The 18434-nt window shown below is 46.9% G+C and overlaps 1 protein-coding gene across 1 annotated transcript in view; it reads right to left on the minus strand.

The window, feature by feature from the left end:
- The window catches only part of LOC118370864 (semaphorin-6A-like), a 115683-nt gene that overhangs the window by 34926 nt on the left and 62323 nt on the right, over positions 1 to 18434 (minus strand). The window contains exons 4-9 of the mRNA XM_052461123.1: positions 10654 to 10714; positions 10038 to 10100; positions 9463 to 9564; positions 2653 to 2743; positions 1373 to 1492; positions 907 to 1002 (exon numbers count right to left, since the gene is read on the minus strand). Of these exons, the coding sequence (XP_052317083.1) occupies positions 907 to 1002; positions 1373 to 1492; positions 2653 to 2743; positions 9463 to 9564; positions 10038 to 10100; positions 10654 to 10714 (533 nt within the window). The remainder of the gene's footprint in view (positions 1 to 906; positions 1003 to 1372; positions 1493 to 2652; positions 2744 to 9462; positions 9565 to 10037; positions 10101 to 10653; positions 10715 to 18434) is intronic.

Here is an 18434-nt window from a genome sequence, read left to right on the forward strand (position 1 = left end):
CACACACACACACACACACACCTGTTGTCTGGCTGGTTTCCTTATGCGCCAACCAGCACACTCACAGAAGGTAAAGCTTATTATTATAAGGTCTCTGTAACTAAGCAGGTCTCGCAGACCAGAGCCATGGTCTTAAAAATATTCACCATGCATAAATATACAACAGCCCACATTATTAATGACTGTGGAACTTATTATGTTTCAGATTGTCAAATCAATCAATCAGGGAGCACCATTCCCCTACCCCACATCACCCACCAAACCATACGTCACACCACTCTGCATTCTTTCTTATATAGTGATATTCCTTTCAAAATAACCAGAGAATTTCACTTTGTATTCATGTGCAGTGTTACACGTCAGACGGAATTGGGTGTAAATATTTTTTCCCCGGCTCCACGATTATTCAAAATAATAGAATGTTTATGTAATTCATTTCCATGTCGTATTTTCCTTATAGGAGACAATTTAACCTTCTCCATGCAAACTGAAATGAAAAGCTGAATCAGAAATGTCCCTCATATCCCTTTGGTCTAAAACCTTGAATGAAGAATCAGCTCATTTTCCTTTCCTCCCATTCCTGTCTGTCTCATTTTGGAGAAAAACTTCAAAATCATTTGAGGAAACAGCCAGAGTAAGCAACAGTAGTAGTAGTTAACCAGTAGCACGCAGTGCGAGTCAGATAATATATTTAGACTTCAAAATGGCTTTCCAGGCATCACTGACATGCATTTTGAACTATTTTTAGGCCTACATTCTGCAAATGTTTTTCTATATCGAAAAAGGTTTCACCGTTTTGGCCATACTGACCGCCTTTACAGATACTTGATACACCCACTTCCTGTTTACTTCACAAAGCACATCCTGTCTCTCCTGTTCAGGAGGATGTAGCCCTCAGCCTCAGTCAGCTTACCTTTCCCATTGTGTTGTACTCCATGCCAATTTCGCGATAGAAGAAGTAGATGAATTCACCGTAGTTAACTGCCTGTACGAAATACGGCTCTGAAAAACAAAAAGCAGACATATCATCACAAAACAGATCAACACCCATTTTACATCCAATACCTGAAGAATCAATCACAGTATACAGTGAGGCCCAGCCCAAGCATGGCACTGGGAGTAGCTCAATCCATCATCTCTATTAAGGGGCTATTTTACATGTGGGGGATGAGGGATCTATTCATTCAGCTTTGACAACCTGGTCATGTTGTCATTCTTAGAGGAAGCCACTTAGTACATAACTGCTATGGGACTGGTTATGAGAGTGACAGCATCACCTCTGATTTGTTTTCCAGCCCGTCACTCATTGTGATGAGTCTGTGTCTCTACGTCTTTCAACCATCAGGCCTTTGTATCCAATGACTCTCCTCACCTTTGAGACACTTGGAGTCGTGTTTGACAGTGCGCAACGTTGGGCTGTCACCAAGGCTACGATAAATGACTGCATCGATCGCTAGGAAATCTGTTACTGTTGCGGAGTAGAGCTTTCCATCTGGAGAGAGAAGAGAGAGGAATAAGGGATAAGAAGTCAGCCACTGTACCAGTCATGGTCAGAACAAACACAAACACGACAAGAGGAATGGCTGCGCACAAAAACTATCCTCATTTAACACAGACACACACACACACGCTGCGCAATGCAAACAGTATCCGCAATGAGAATGACCTCAGCCCCTCTGCTTCAATTGGATGGCTGTATTGGAAACTTTAACTACATCATTGAAAGAACAGCAAAGAATCGTCTTGATTACTCAGAGATTCCCATTCCAATTCCGCTGCTACAAATTAACTAGTCATCTAAAGGCATTTACTCTGCGTTGGCTTTACACAGAGAAACTCACATCCCATAAATCAGTTCACACTGAATATCAGTAAGAGTGAATCACTATAACAGCTCCTCGGCTGGAGGAGCTGTAACCCACGAACGGAGGGCTGACTCATTCGGGGTTTCGTCTTTTCAATTGATTTTTAATCCCCAGATTCGGGAGAATATTCCATTTTTTGGGGGGGTGGTGTAAAACCACAATAGCTTCATGTGTTTCCAAGCTGCCCACAAACTTACATCTGCCAAGCAGCAGATTCCTCCCAGAGACACAGAACAAATTGGCCCAGAGTTCAACAATTTGTTCAACAGCATGTAACAGACTGCTCCTTATTCCTGACCTACTGCTAGTGTATTGCTATTAATATAGGCCACAGAGTATTAAATGCACCCTAGTGTTCCTAATGCAACCTTACGCTCAAAAAGAGAAAGACTGTCCTATCCAGCTAATGTTTAATGACTATGACTAAAGGAAAAGGCTAATCTTTGGAGTGATATGCCTTGTATAATGACATGATTACTGAGAGATACAGTGGAATTTAAAATGATCTTTACATATCATTCATACAACTAGTTTAATGTCCTTGGTTGAATAATGGTTAATAAGGTTAACTGTAATTTCCCAGATGGGGATATTGTCTTAGACACACAGTACTACTGTACATAAAATAGACACTGTACATTAAACACTTAAAGTAATGCATACCTTTCACTCATGTTGATGTGGGAATGCAAGATTCTTTAGGTTACTTCTTTAGACTAAAAATGGTAACCTATATTTTCCCAGACCACATCCACATTCCAGTAACACATTAGTTAAGGTCTCTCACCAGCAAACAGGGCAACGTTGGAGTGCTTGGCATCATATGGGCACCGTGCCATCCCACTGATGTCCTCCCCTACAGCATCCATGGTGTCCATCTACAGTGGAGAGAGAAAAAGGGTCAGAGGAAAATCCACCCAAAAGATAGCAGTCACCCCATCCCAACGCCATCCTAACCCCACCCCATCCCAACGCCATCCTAACCCCACCCCATCCCAACCCCACCCCAACCCCACCCCATCCCAACGCCATCCTAACCCCACCCCATCCCAACCCCACCCCAACCCCAACCCAACCCCACCCCACCCCAACCCAACCCCAACCCCAACCCCAACCCCAACCCCAACCCCAACCCAACCCCACACCATCCCAACCCAACCCCACCCCATCCCATCCCAACCCAACCCCATCCCATCCCAACGCCATCCTAACCCCACCCCATCCCATCCCAACCCAACCCCACACCATCCCAACGCCATCCTAACCCCACCCCATCCCAACCCCACCCCAACCCCAACCCAACCCCACACCATCCCAACCCAACCCCACCCCATCCCAACCCAACCCAACCCAACCCCACCCCATCCCAACGCCATCCTAACCCCACCCCATCCCAACCCCACCCCACCCCGCCCCAACCCAACCACAACCCCAGACCCACCCCAACCCCACCCCATCCTAACCCCACCCCATCCCAACCCCACCCCAACCCCAACCCAACCCAACCCCACACCATCCCAACCCAACCCCACACCATCCCAACCCAACCCCACCCCACCCCCACCCCCACCCCACCCCACCCCACCCCACCCCGCCCCAACCCAACCCAACCACAACCCCAGACCCACCCCAACCCCACCCCACCCCATCCTAACCCCACCCCATCCCCACCCCACAGTGGGGTGGTAGTGGCTGAGGATCATATCCAGGTGAAAGGTCAGTTACCTCCCCCATGGGTGCCTTGTCATCCCCAGTGGGCACGACTAGAGTCTTTCATTCGAAGCACGGGCTGAGGTCAAGATCACTGGGCTGAGGTCAAGGTCACTGGACTGAGGTCAAGGTCACTGAGCTGAGGTCAAGGTCACTGGGCTGAGGTCAAGGTCACTGGGCTGAGGTTAAGGACACTGGACTGAGGTCAAGGTCACTGGACTGAGGTCAAGGTCACTGGGCTGAGGTCAAGGTCACTGGGCTGAGGTCAAGGTCACTGGGCTGAGGTCAAGGACACTGGGCTGAGGTCAAGGACACTGGGCTGAGGTCAAGGTCACTGGGCTGAGGTCAAGGTCACTGGGTTGAGGTCAAGGTCACTGGGCTGAGGTCAAGGTCACTGGGCTCAGGTCAAGGACACTGGGCTGAGGTCAAGATCACTGTACGCTAACAGAGTTACATAGAGGCGTTTTCTCTCTCACAAAGACTGCCGTTTTCTAAGAAAGGTGATGTGCTTACACCGCCCTTTTGGGTCTCTAAAGAGGCTATTTTGTTTTCTATTCCTGTCTCTGTGGAAACACCTATCATCTGCCCACTGAAACGGTCACACTCTCTCACTGAGTGCTGAGTGCGCTGCCAGAGAAATAGTTGAAGCTGATTTGGCAGTACTTTTGACCTTACATTACGACAACTAACACCAGCATTTGATTTTTCTCTCAGCTATCAAGATATGAATAATTGTATATATAAACAGAGTCCCCTTTAAAATATACACATTTTCGAGACAGGGAAAGTTATTGTATTACTGATATGACGTCACTAGTCTGAGGGCACTAATTTCAACTGTTTCACAGTGGTTGTTGAGGCACTATGCTATCAATGTGGGGGTTGAGGCACTATGCTATCCCTGTGGTTGTTGAGGCACTATGCTATCCCTGTGGTTGTTGAGGAACTATGCTATCAATGTGGGGGTTGAGGCACTATGCTATCCTTGTGGAGGTTGAGGCACTATGCTATCCTTGTGGAGGTTGAGGCACTATGCTATCACTGTGGGGGTTGAGGCACTATGCTATCACTGTGGTTGTTGAGGCAGTATGCTATTACTGTGGTTGTTGAGGCATTATGCTATCACTGTGGTTGTTGAGGCATTATGCTATCACTGTGGTTGTTGAAGCAGTATGCTATCACTGTGGTTGTTGAAGCAGTATGCTATCACTGTGGTCGTTGAGGCATTATGCTATCACTGTGGTTGTTGAGGCAGTATGCTATTACTGTGGTTGTTGAGGCATTATGCTATCACTGTGGTTGTTGAAGCAGTATGCTATCACTGTGGTTGTTGAAGCAGTATGCTATCACTGTGGTCGTTGAGGCATTATACTATCACTGTATTGGGTTGAGGCACTATGCTATGACTGCGGGGGTTGAGTTACTATGCTATCACTGTGGGGGTTGAGGCACTATGCTATCACTGTGGGGGTTGAGGCACTATGCTATCACTGCGGGGGTTGAGTTACTATGCTATCACTGTGGAGGTTGAGGCACTATGCTATCACTGTGGGGGTTGAGGCACTATGCTATCACTGTGGAGGTTGAGGCACTATGCTATCACTGTGGGGGTTGAGGCACTATGCTATCACTGTGGGGGTTGAGGCACTATGCTATCACTGTGGGGGTTGAAGCACTATCACTGAGGGGGGGTGGAGGGAGGGGGAGGGGAGGGAGGCCCCACTCTTGTCTGTTTAATTTCACCATGGCAATGACCTCTGTCTGCTGTGTGCTTGGCTCTCTGTCAGTGATCTATTCCTGCCTTTTGAACAGAAGGAAGAGACTCCCAGGCAATCGTGAGATATTTATGAGGTCAATCCACTATCAACAGCAAAGAGGAAAGGGATACACAGTTATGTTGTCGCTCCTGAAAACATGATTGTATTTTTCCATAAACAATTGAACACATGGGAAGCTAGACCTATCCTTGAGGATGTAAATTCATGAATTAACTCGAGGATTAAGGCCATGTCTGCAAATTAATAATACAAATAAAAAATAAACACATCTGTAGCATGGCCCTCAAATGCATTTTAATTGGTTGCTTCCACACTGGAAAGGGGCTTTGTCATTGCATGTCTATGTTGTTATCGTACAGGGTTTATTAATGCTATGGTAAATCAGGGTGTGCACATATTCAGTGCACTGACTCTCCCACTGAGACAGCCATGCTCCATCTCTCAGCTACCTGTCAGGCTTAGGCTGGGGTAGGGGTTGGGGCTGAGGCAGGGGCTGAGGCAGGGGTGAGAGTGAGGTAAGGGGTGAGCCAGGGGGTGAGAATGAGGCAGGGGCGGAGGTAGGGGGTGAGGGCTGAGGCAGGAGCTGAGGCAGGGGGTGAGGCTGAGGCGAAGCTGATGCAGAGGCAGGAGCTGAGGCGGGGGTCAGGATGAGGCAGGGGATGAGGCAGGGGCTGAGGCAGGGGCTGGGGCTGGGGCTATACAGGAGGTGGGAGGGGAGCTATACACCATGGCTGATCAATATCAACTGGGCCTCTCAGCAGCCCTCCCCTGCTCCGCCCGGCAACAGGTGATGTAACGGACACAAGTCGTACATCAGGCAGCTGGGGAGGGAGGCTTTATTACACAAAGCGAGCTATGCTTTGGCTCTGGGGAGTGGCCCACGGCTGCCAAGGTGTCTGTCTGAACAGCCCTGGTACACAAGTGTCGGCGCCGACAGAGGAGCTGGCTTTCAGATGGACCCTCGGGAGGTGGGAGGAGAGAAGCGAGGGAGTGAGGAGGGGGGTGGGGGTTTGTGTAGCTGCTGTCGACAGTAACATTTGTATATCTTCCCCCCTCCTCATGGCTCTGATTAATGTGGGATGAGTTTGGCCCAAAAACAGAAGCTCTTTTCAGGCCTGTCAGGCCGGTGAGATGGAAAGGCAAACTGTGGCCAAAGTGGATGCATGCGCACACATACTCCCTCCCCCTCGACCAGAACCAGGCTGACTGGATGCACCCAGCGGGCACCTCAAAAGCCTGAAATCGGTTGTTTGGGAGAGCCTGCCAATGGCCAACAGCCTGTTTATTTCACCTCTTCGCCATAACATTTACACATTTTACAGCACCTCTCGTTACGTGTTACGGTGTGTCAGTGAGGATGTCAGCTTTCCGCAGACAATATAACACTAATAACAGTGAGAAGCACCTGAAATGGGAGCAGAGAAACTTCAAAAATAACCATGCCTACAAAATGTAGGCATAAATTCAATATTCTCTAAAGAATACGTGAGTGAGAACACAAGCCCTTTTCTGTGCTTCGCTGAACCAAAACGTCAATGAAGCAAAGAGTCTTGTTCGGCAGTAAACATACCTCGCGATAAACAACCCCCTGATGTCTCACAACAGCACCTTCAAATCAAGTTCACTGTGGCGTCATTTCCTAACATGTCAACAAAGCCAGCCTTCTAGAGTTTTCTTTCCTAAGGATGACAGTAGATATCTTAATAAGATGGTGTTCATGTTTAAAGACGCTTAATAACTCTGCCAAAGCCTGGATATCTTGAATCTATTCCAAAAATGCCTTGACAACCGAGGCGGCCGTCTGCCTTGATCATGTTTCAACAGAACTGCTGTGCCTACACTATCTGTCAGTGTAGATTTCCCTGATTTTAAATGAAATGTGTCAAACTACACCTGGAAAAAAGGACACATCTGACCATGCGCTTTTGAAAGTAATCCATCAATGTCCATCTCTCCACACCTCTTCTTCCTTATGTTGTCCGCAGATGGTTGAAATACAGCACTGTGTGTGCAGCGAATTCTTAGCAGGTGATGTCAGAGCATGGATAGAGAGCATGGATAGAGAGCATGGATAGAGAGCATGGATAGACAGCATGGATAGAGAGCATGGATAGAGAGCATGGATAGAGAGCATGGATAGAGAACATGGATAGAAAGCATGGATAGAAAGCATGGATAGACAGCATGGATAGAGAGCATGGATAGAGAGCATGGATAGAGGGCGTGGATAGAGGGCGTGGATAGAGAGCATGGATAGAAAGCATGGATAGAGAGCATGGATAGAGGGCATGGATAGAGGGCATGGATAGAGAGCATGGATAGAAAGCATGGATAGAGAGCATGGATAGAGAGCATGGATAGAGGGCATGGATAGAGGGCATGGATAGAGAGCATGGATAGAAAGCATGGATATAGAGCATGGATAGAGAGCATGGATAGAGGGCATGGATAGAGAGCATGGATAGAGAGCATGGATAGAGAGCATGGATAGAGAGCATGGATAGAGAGCATGGATAGAGAGCATGGATAGAGAGCATGGATAGAGGGCATGGATAGAGAGCATGGATAGACAGCATGGATAGAGAGCATGGATAGAGAGCATGGATAGAGGGCATGGATAGAGAGCATGGATAGAGGGCATGGGTAGAGAGCATGGATAGACAGCATGGATAGAGAGCATGGATAGAGAGCATGGATAGAGGGCATGGATAGAGAGCATGGATAGACAGCATGGATAGAGAGCATGGATAGAGAGCATGGATAGAGAGCATGGATAGAGAGCATGGATAGAGGGCATGGATAGAGAGCATGGATAGAGGGCATGGATAGAGAGCATGGATAGACAGCATGGATAGAGAGCATGGATAGAAAGCATGGATATAGAGCATGGATAGAGAGCATGGATAGAGGGCATGGGTAGAGAGCATGGATAGAGAGCATGGATATAGAGCATGGATATAGAGCATGGATAGAGAGCATGGATAGAGAGCATGGATATAGAGCATGGATAGAGAGCATGGAAAGAGAGCATGGATAGAGAACATGGATAGAAAGCATGGATAGAGAGCATGGATAGAGGGCATGGATAGAGAGCATGGAAAGAGAGCATGGATAGAGAGCATGGATATAGAGCATGGATAGAGGGCATGGATACAGGGCATGGATAGAGAGCATGGATAGAAAGCATGGATATAGAGCATGGATAGAGAGCATGGATAGAGGGCATGGAAAGAGAGCATGGATAGAGAGCATGGATAGAGAGCATGGATATAGAGCATGGATAGAGAGCATGGATAGAGAGCATGGATAGAGAGCATGGATAGAGAACATGGATAGAAAGCATGGATAGAGAGCATGGATAGAGGGCATGGATAGAGAGCATGGATAGAGAGCATGGATATAGAGCATGGATATAGAGCATGGATAGAGGGCATGGATAGAGGGCATGGATAGAGAGCATGGATAGAGAGCATGGATAGAAAGCATGGATAGAGAGCATGGATAGAGGGCATGGATAGAGAGCATGGATAGAGAGCATGGATATAGAGCATGGATATAGAGCATGGATAGAGAGCATGGATAGAGAGCATGGATATAGAGCATGGCTAGAGAGCATGGAAAGAGAGCATGGATAGAGAGCATGGATATAGAGCATGGATAGAGAGCATGGATAGAGAGCATGGATAGAGAGCATGGATAGAAAGCATGGATAGAGAGCATGGATAGAGGGCATGGATAGAGAGCATGGATAGAGAGCATGGATAGAGAGCATGGATATAGAGCATGGATAGAGAGCATGGATATAGAGCATGGATAGAGAGCATGGATAGAGGGCATGGATAGAGGGCATGGATAGACAGCATGGATAGAGAGCATGGATAGAGAGCATGGATATAAAGCATGGATATAGAGCATGGATAGAGAGCATGGATAGAGAGCATGGATAGAGGGCATGGGTAGAGAGCATGGATAGAGAGCATGGATATAGAGCATGGATAGAGAGCATGGATAGAGAGCATGGATAGAGAGCATGGATAGAGAGCATGGATAGAGAGCATGGATAGAGAGCATGGATAGAGAGCATGGATAGAGAGCAATGTGAGCTGTACCTTGTAAGTTCGACAGGAGGGGTTGAAAGCATTTGTTCCACACACAAACAAGGAGTCGTCGTTTTGCTGTAGGAGGACCTTGATGAAATTGTGACATTCGTCCTTAGGGAGAGAAGGGGGGAATGCATATTGTGAATGATTCATTGTTGTGCTGGTACTAGAGAAAAACCACATGGACAGCCACGTTCAGGGGAATGAATGATGGCTACTGACTAGTCCATGTTCCTGGAATGCTACTACCTGTACAGTGTATTCTTTGAACAAAATGTTGAATGCACAGAAAACCAAAACACACACAATAACATTAATTATACAATAAAGACAACTGGTGGATTTTTTCCCATTCCATTATAAAATAAAATAAAATACATTTAAATATTAATTTCACATATTCATTCAGAAGAATGTGAGACAGCAAGGCATTCAGAGATGACAATATTTCAATGAATATGAATATGCACATACATTTTACTGGTGAGGTCCCCGTGGTCAGGAAAACCTCCTAGCTTTAGTTTATTATTATGTATGGTATGACCTGCGGTACGGTGAGGAGGAGGAAAGAGTAGTCTCTCTACCTTGTGCTTCCCCTTCATTCGGCAGGTGTCCACGTCTGCCTGTCTGGACTTCCATGTCAGTTTCTGTGGAGAGGAAATTGATGGGGAATCAATGGAGATCTGTTTAGCTACCCTGGCGATCATTCCTCAAGAGAGAGAGAGAGAGCCTGGAGCACCAGTTAGCTCGCTTGATTGGCTCAACTCTGCCTCTGTCCTATAGGTCAGCCTCTATACTACACTACAGCATGTTTGGCGCCTGGCCAGTGATTAAAGACTAAACAGGGTCTCAGTGATCAATCTCTCTGTCTCAGTCTCTTTGATCCAGCTCGCTCTGATTATACTAGGTGGAACAAACAGATACTGCGGAGGAGGAGGAGGTGGAGGCGGGGGTGGTTACATATGTACATAAATCTCCGGTTTCTCCCTTGGCCCCATCCCTCTGAGCAGAGATGACGCATGCGGTTTGATGCCTGATGGGATAATGTGCTTAGTGGGGTCAGGGCGCTGCAGTGTCTCACGCCAGATGGCCGCTGGAGCAGGGCTGGACAGGATGACCTGCCAGGTGATTATGCCAGCGTACGGGACAGCCACCCGCAGGACGGTGCAGAGCAACACATTCCTCAAAAAGAACACTCACCTTGCTGAAAAAGATCTCCTCGGAGTTGGCGGTGTCTGTATCCACCGTGTATATGTGATCCCTGAAACAGAGGAGATAGACAGGCTCTCATCAACAACCATTCAACCAGCCCACCCCTCACTCCCACCCGTACACACCCCCCAGCGAATCTGAAACCGAAGGCGTCTTTGTCTAAACTTTGTTCAAACTGGAAGAATATAACAATATACAAAGGGACTATTTGCTCTGTCAGACAGAAACAGTCAACAATGGTTGAGAGTGCTGCTTCTGCCGCCCAGACAAAAACCTTTTTGTTCCTGGGAAAGGGAGTGCAAAGTTACTCTGCTGTTCAGGTCAATTAAGCATAGTGTTCAGCCACAGGAAATCTATACTAACACTCATTAAAGCACAGACAAGACCTATGTGGGAAAAGAGGCTTTCCTTCTCACATATGGAACCCATAAACTCAAGGGTTTAACTGCCTTTCAGCCAGACTGTGTTTGACTGACTGTGGCTCTGAGAGACTGGCACGCTCGTTTGAGAAGGGAAAGGTGACTATGCTCAACACTGTAACCACTTTTGGCATTCATTTGTTAGAGATGACTGTGTAAATGTGGTTTAAATCAAAGTGTGAAACAACAGCCGCTGTCTGGCTTTAATTATAACTACCAACCCAGCACAGTAGCTTCATCTCTCATTAACGAAATTGAATAAAGTCTGAAGGAACAGCATTTCAGAAATGAATCCACTTATTTATATAGGTTTCCCGGGGCTCCGCACATCTCCTATAGGAGAAAACCTAAGTTATGTTATCAGTGCTGCAGCCTAAATTGAATAATTCATCTAGAGAGCGTAACATTTGGAGAAGTTCCACCCTCTCTCGGTGCTAATCTCCTTTTCTCAGAGAACATTCCCAATGTCAAAACCAGTTGAACTTTCCTAGAACATTACCAAAATTGAAATATAATGTAACCATGTTTGAACTTTTAGGAAACAATCTGTTAAAGTAATGAAATACAGATAAAACAACATTTTTTTGTCAAGTTCCTTAAATGTGTTGAGAACATTCCAAAGCACCATTCCCAGAATGTTGTGGGGAGGTTGTACGCAAGACATAACCATAGGACAACCACGCTCTCACCAAGCTCGAAGAAACATGGTTCTCAGAACATTATGTGCTAGCTGGGAAGTGATTCCAGCAGAGTGCCAGCAGAGCCAGAAGAGCTCCAGCTGAGATAAGACAGAGCCAAGCCATGCGTCATGCACACATCCTGGCAGGACAATGCTGGAGCTGTCTCTGTGTCAACACCAGCAGTCAAACACTGTCTGCACCTGGGCTCATGTCAGAGCAAGTCCCCATTAGTTTCCTGCTGGCCTACCTCCATTTCCCCACTAAAAGAGAGCCACACTAGTCCCATCAGATCTGGGAGAGCTCTTAAATATACAGCAGGCCGACTCTCATCTTCACTGCACTCTATGTGGCACTGCAACTTCTAAAAAACATATTGAAACTCCCCACAGAGAGAACCCTCACACTGCCATGAACAAACATAGAGTCCAAGATGAGAGCAAACACACTCCCCACTGGGCATACCATGTCATTTCAATGTGGATAATTTGGTAATATTTGGTTGAGATGTTGATCAATGAGATTACATCCTATATTCACCCACTCAAAAAGTTAGTTACATTTCCAACATGTTATCACTATGCTTTCAACCATCTCAAAGCACAACCAAATTCCAATGGAAAAACAATGTCTGAATTTCGGTTTAGTTGTCACCCAAATGTCTATCCATTTAAAACAGCAAAGTTGAAATGGGAATACAATGTCAGATATTTTATTTATTTAAACAACAGATTAATGTGATATCGCTGTGCTTAGTCTAATAGCAGAACCACATGACTTGGATAATATTATATTGAATATGAATGGTACAAATAAAGTTTGATTTCATTTAGTCTTATTCTTTAACTTTTTGGTTGAGATGGAGAAGTGAATCCAACATAGTATGTTTTTATTGGGAGACAAACTGGAATTAAAGCCAGACCAACTCAGTGGCACAGATGGACCTATCTAAGCAGAAGATAAATATCCTTCAAATGTTGATATTTGGTTACGTTGACAACCAACCCTAATTCAATATCACTAAATATCATTCCATTTGAAATCAACCAGAGCTTGAACCCCTAAGCCTATTGTTTTGTCTATTTATAGATGACATCTGGATTGAATTCAAACTATTTCTTTTGATGACTTTGCAAATGCTATATAGGCCTAAATAGCGTTATTGATGATTGATTAAGTACGGTCACATTTCATTTGCTCTGTTAAACCTACCCTTGGAATGTTTTCGATAACAACAGTGAATCTATTTAGTTTTTAAGTGGAAATCTCTCACCAATCATTCTCACGAGATAGCACACTAATAGTCAATTACAAATATCATAGCAAAGCAGGACTGGGCTTGATTAAAACAAAGGGTAGCTGTAGATACATCAATTTACCAGTAGGAGGTGCTGCCCAGCCTAAAGTTTTTATTTTCTGATAGTGGATATAACATTGAAAATCTGACGTTGTTTTAAAGGTACAAATTCAACATATTTTATACAAGGTTTGTCTATGTTGAAATTTGGTTACCATGATGGCATAATCCTGTGGTTGAAATTTCACCCCAAAACAACAGATTACATTGATTACTTTTTAAAATGTATTTTACATGTAGATTGCACATCACAATACATTGTCCAATTACTTTGAAACAATGCTGATTCAACCAGTTTGTGCCCAGGGGTTCAGTACTGTGGGCTTGACCCACTGGGCTACAGACGTCAATTCAACCTCTATCCACGTTGAAAACAACGGGTTAAGAATGTGAGTGGGATGGAAGGTACGACTCTAAACATAGAAAGTGTGCTTTGGTGGATCATGGGGAAAGAGGAAGACTATGGGCTCTATTCAATCTGTATGACGGAAATGTAGCGTTGCAACGTGATTGAAATTTAAAGGCAATGTTCCCGCGCTAGCAGAGACTACATTCACGGTAAACCATGCATATGTTGGTTCAATCAGAAATTACCTTCACATTTCCATCACACAATCTGTAACGCTTCAGCGATACACACTGAATAGAGCCCTTGGACATCCAACCATGAGAACAGTGGGCCTTTGTGCTGGGGAATGTCGTTTTCATAACACCCCATTTCTTCTGGGGGAAACTGCGGGCCAGTGGGGGCCATCTGGTGGCCCTTTGTCAAACAATCTCGCGCTCGGATGGCAGAAAGGGGCCATGATTAGTATGCATCCCACACCTATCGTCTCAGAAATGGGACACCACGATCCCCATATTCCACCCTCTTCATAACTAGATCATCAGTGGTAGGGGGGCATTGTATATTGTTTCACTCACATCTCCACACAAGTGAATGGGAGGGAAGAGAGGCAAAATGGCCACCACTACACTGAGGAGTGGATCAAAGAGGAGCCTCGCTGACTCTTCTCTGACTGTCCTTTTGGCCGAGTCTCATTGACGAAACACTGCAGCTGGTTTTGAGAGGCAGAGGAAGTGTAATCCGCGTCATTAGATGTCTTTAACAGGATTTAATGGCGACTAGAATCATTTAGACCAACGTGACCTCCAATGGGGCGGCCCAAAGAGACACAGGGTTTTCAGGAGGACAGGGGAGGCGTGTTCACGTGCACGTGGGCTACTCTCCTAATGGCAGACTTTCCCATTCCCACCCTTATTGAGGGGTGTAAGCAGTGGGTGGGTGCCGTTGCCATGGTTAGCCGGAGTTGAGGACAGGGAATGGCGACAATGCCCTGCATGCGGAGTGACCTGGGGGTATCCACTACCCACTACCCAATGGCTGGCAGTGGTCGGCTGATTATCCCAGCGGGCAGACACCAGGACAGAGCTTAAGTACAGGCTAAGCCTCAGTGTCTGCTCTACATCTGATCACAGAGTCGGCCCTGGACAGGCCGAGCAAACACACACCCACACACAGCAGCACTGCAAGAACACACTCAACATACAGCAGGGAGTAGGCCTCTGACAACCCTTGCCAGGCTGAGTATGGGCAGTGCACAGAAGGGGCCTGACTGCCCTATGAGCACAAGATGTTGCAAATACGTTGAAAATAAGTTGAAAAGACGTTTGGATTGTGCTCACTGGGTGTTGACATTAATTCCCATTAGAATTCATGACATTATTGTTGTATTCCGACATTAACTCAGAAATATGGTAAAGTACAGCATACAAACCTACAGAATATTACAGCCGTCTCATAATCTCATTGTTCATAACCATAGACCATATATTACTTAATAGAAAACAATATGATTTTCTTATCCCACATGAAAAAATACAAAAGCATATATATACTATATTCTGCAAAACAACAACACAGTGAATACTGTCGTGTTTACTGTAGTATACTGTAGTATGTACAGTTAACTATAGTATAAATACCATTGTAAAAGAAAATGGTAGTATATAGTAATTCATGTAGTGTTTTTGTGGATTGTTGTATACTGTACTATTTACGCAGACATTACTGTACTATGGTCTTTCTCGTTCTATGATCTGGTAGGTAGGACTGGGGTCTGAACAGACAGTTCAGAGCTTCTGATCTTTTCTATCACCTCAAGGGAAGACAATATATAATAATATATGGTGTATACTTGGCATGTAGGTTCCTCACTTATGGGTGGCACAAATTGGAATATGGGGGAGGGGAATGGGCAGAGTATATGCAAATTCAATACTGCAGTATATACTAAAGTTTAAAATGTTTCTGTATTTTTGTGGACTGTAGTGTTTTTGCGGACATTACTGTAGTATTTATTACAGTATTTTTTTGTGTAGATTATATTATACAGTACACTACACCATTCTATACTAAGGACTATGTTAGCGGGATACTGTAGTACTTACTATTATATTATACAGTACACTACACCATTCTATACTAAGGACTATGTTAGCGGGATACTCTAGTACTTACTATTATATTATACAGTACACTACACCATTCTATACTAAGTACTATGTTAGCGGGATACTATACTGTGTAGTATAGAATTCCACAATATACTACAGTTTACTACAGAATTCTATAGTAAGTACTGTAGTATTCTATAGCAGTGGTGGGAAAAGTACCCAATTGTCATACTTGAGTAAAAGCAAAGATACCTCAACAGAAAATGACTCAAGTTAAAGTAACCCAGTAAAATACTACTTGAGTACAAGTCTAAAACTATTTGATTTTAAATATACTTAAATATCAAAAGTAAATGTAACTACAAAAATATACTTAAGTATCAAAAGTAAAAGCATAAATCATTTCAAAATGGTCTTATTAGGCTAAATTAAGCCCAATTTATTTTTTACATTTACAGATAGCCAGGGACACACTGTCACGCCCTGACTATAGAGAGCCCTTGGTTCTCTATGGTATAGTAGGTCATGGCGCGACGAGGGGGTGTTCTAGGTTTATTATTTCTATGTTGGTGCTCTTGGTATGGTTCCCAATTAGAGGCAGCTAAGGTTCGTTGTCTCTAATTGGGGATCATACTGAAGGGTTCCCTGTCTCCACCTGCTTTGTGGGATATTGTTTTGAGTTAGTGCATGTTGCACCTCTGATGTTACGGTTCGTTGTTTGTTTCTTTTTGTTTGGAAGTTTCGCTTAAATAAATATGTGGAACTTTATTCACGCTGCGCCTTGGTCCGTCTCTCCACACAACCGTGACAGAAGATCCCACCAACAAAAGACCAAGCAGCGTGAACATGAGGTGAGGAAGTTTTGGACTTGAGAAAAAATGGAGGACAGCGACAACGCCAGGGTTTGTGCCCATAGAAAGCCCAAGGACAACCCCAATAATGTTTGTGGGGGGAGCACGAGGGGTGGTCGGCGGAGCGAGAGGTCGAGCAGCGGAGAGTGCCAGAGCCTGTGTGGGAGTCGATAGAGGAATCTAATGAGAGATACCGGAGTGAGGTTTTGGCAAGGAGTATGCTGCAGCGCAGGCCTGCTGAAGAGCGCCTTCTCAGACCGGTACCATCTGTGCCAGCTACACACACCAGGCCACCAGTGCGCCCCCCAGCCCGGTACGTCCTGGGCCTGCTCCCTGCACTCGCACTGAAGAGCCAGAGACTGTCAGGGAGGCAATGGGGAAGTTGGGAGAGAGAGAGATGAGAGAGATGTTGTGTTCTGCTCAACATCCGACCAGAGGATCCGGTTAGCAGTCTGGTGCAATTTGGGCCGGCTCCACCCTTCTGGCCTCCAGAGCTCCTCCCCAGTCCGGTGTGTCCTGTGTCTCCTCCTTGCACTCGCCCTGAAGTACGTGTCCCCAGTCCGGTACGTCCTGTGCCTGCTCCCCGCACTCGCCATGAGGCGCGTGTCACCAGTTCGGTACGTCCTGTGCCTGCTCCCCGCACTCGCCATGAGGCGCATGTCACCAGTCCGGTGCCACATGTGCCGGCTCCACGCACCAGGCCTCCAGTGTGCCTCCCCAGTCCGGTACGTCCTGTGCCTGCTCCCTGCACTCGCCCTGAAGTTCGTGTCTCCAGTCCGGTAGGTCCTGTGCCTGCTCCCTGCACTTGCCCTGAAGTGCGTGTCACCAGTCCGGTGCCACTTGTGTAGACTCCACGCACCAGGCCTCCAGTGCGCCTTCCCAGTCCAGAGCTTCCGGCGATGGTTCCCAGTCCAGAGCTTCCGGCGATGGTTCCCAGTCCGGAGCTTCCGGCGACGGTTCCCAGTCTGGGACCTCCTGCGACGGTCCACAGTCCGGAACCTCCGGCGACGGTCCACAGTCCGGGACCTCCTGCGACGGTCCACAGTCCGGAACCTCCTGTGACGGTCCACAGTCCGGGACCTCCTGCGACGGTCCACAGTCCAGAACCTCCTGTGACGGTCCACAGTCCGGAACCTCCTGCGACGGCGTCCAGTCCCGCTCCATGGCAGGAGCCTTCTCATCTGCACCGGTGCCCAGTCCAGGCACAGTGCCTAGTCCAGCTCCATGGCAGGAGCCTTCCTCTGCGCCGGTGCCCAGTCCATGCACGGCATCCAGTCCCGCTCCATGGCAGGAGCCTTCTCATCTGCACCAGTGCCCAGTCCAGGCACGTCGTCCAGTCCCGCTCCAAGGCCGGAGTCCTCCTTGGCGCCGATGCCCAGTCCATGCACGCCGTCCAGTCCCGCTCCAAGGCCGGAGCCTTCCTCTGCGCCGGTGCCCAGTCCAGGCACGGCGTCCAGTCCCGCTCCAAGGCAGGAGCCTTCTTCTGCGCCGGTGCCCAGTCCATGCACGGCGTCCAGTCCCGCTCCAAGGCAGGAGCCTTCTTCTGCGCCGGTGCCCAGTCCATGCACGGCGTCCAGTCCCGCTCCAAGGCAGGAGCCTTCTTCTGCGCCGGTGCCCAGTCCAGGCACGGTGTTCAGCCCGACTCCATGGCCGGATCCGGGATCTGCGTGGGGGCTATGACTTGCACCGGAGCCGCCACCGACACTAATCACCCCCCTACCTTCCCCAGTTGGTTTCAGATTTTGTGGCTGGAGTCCACACCTTTTTTGGGGGGCAGGGGGGTCCTGTCACGCCCTGACTATAGAGAGCCCTTGGTTCTCTATGGTATAGTAGGTCATGGCGCGACTAGGGGGTGTTCTAGGTTTATTATTTCTATGTTGGTGCTCTTGGTATGGTTCCCAATTAGAGGCAGCTGAGGTTCGTTGTCTCTAATTGGGGATCATACTGAAGGGTTCCCTGTCTCCACCTGCTTTGTGGGATATTGTTTTGAGTTAGTGCATGTAGCACC

Source organism: Oncorhynchus keta, chromosome 14 (assembly GCF_023373465.1).
Source record: "Oncorhynchus keta strain PuntledgeMale-10-30-2019 chromosome 14, Oket_V2, whole genome shotgun sequence".
In the NCBI taxonomy this organism is placed as follows: Eukaryota; Metazoa; Chordata; class Actinopteri; order Salmoniformes; family Salmonidae; genus Oncorhynchus; species Oncorhynchus keta.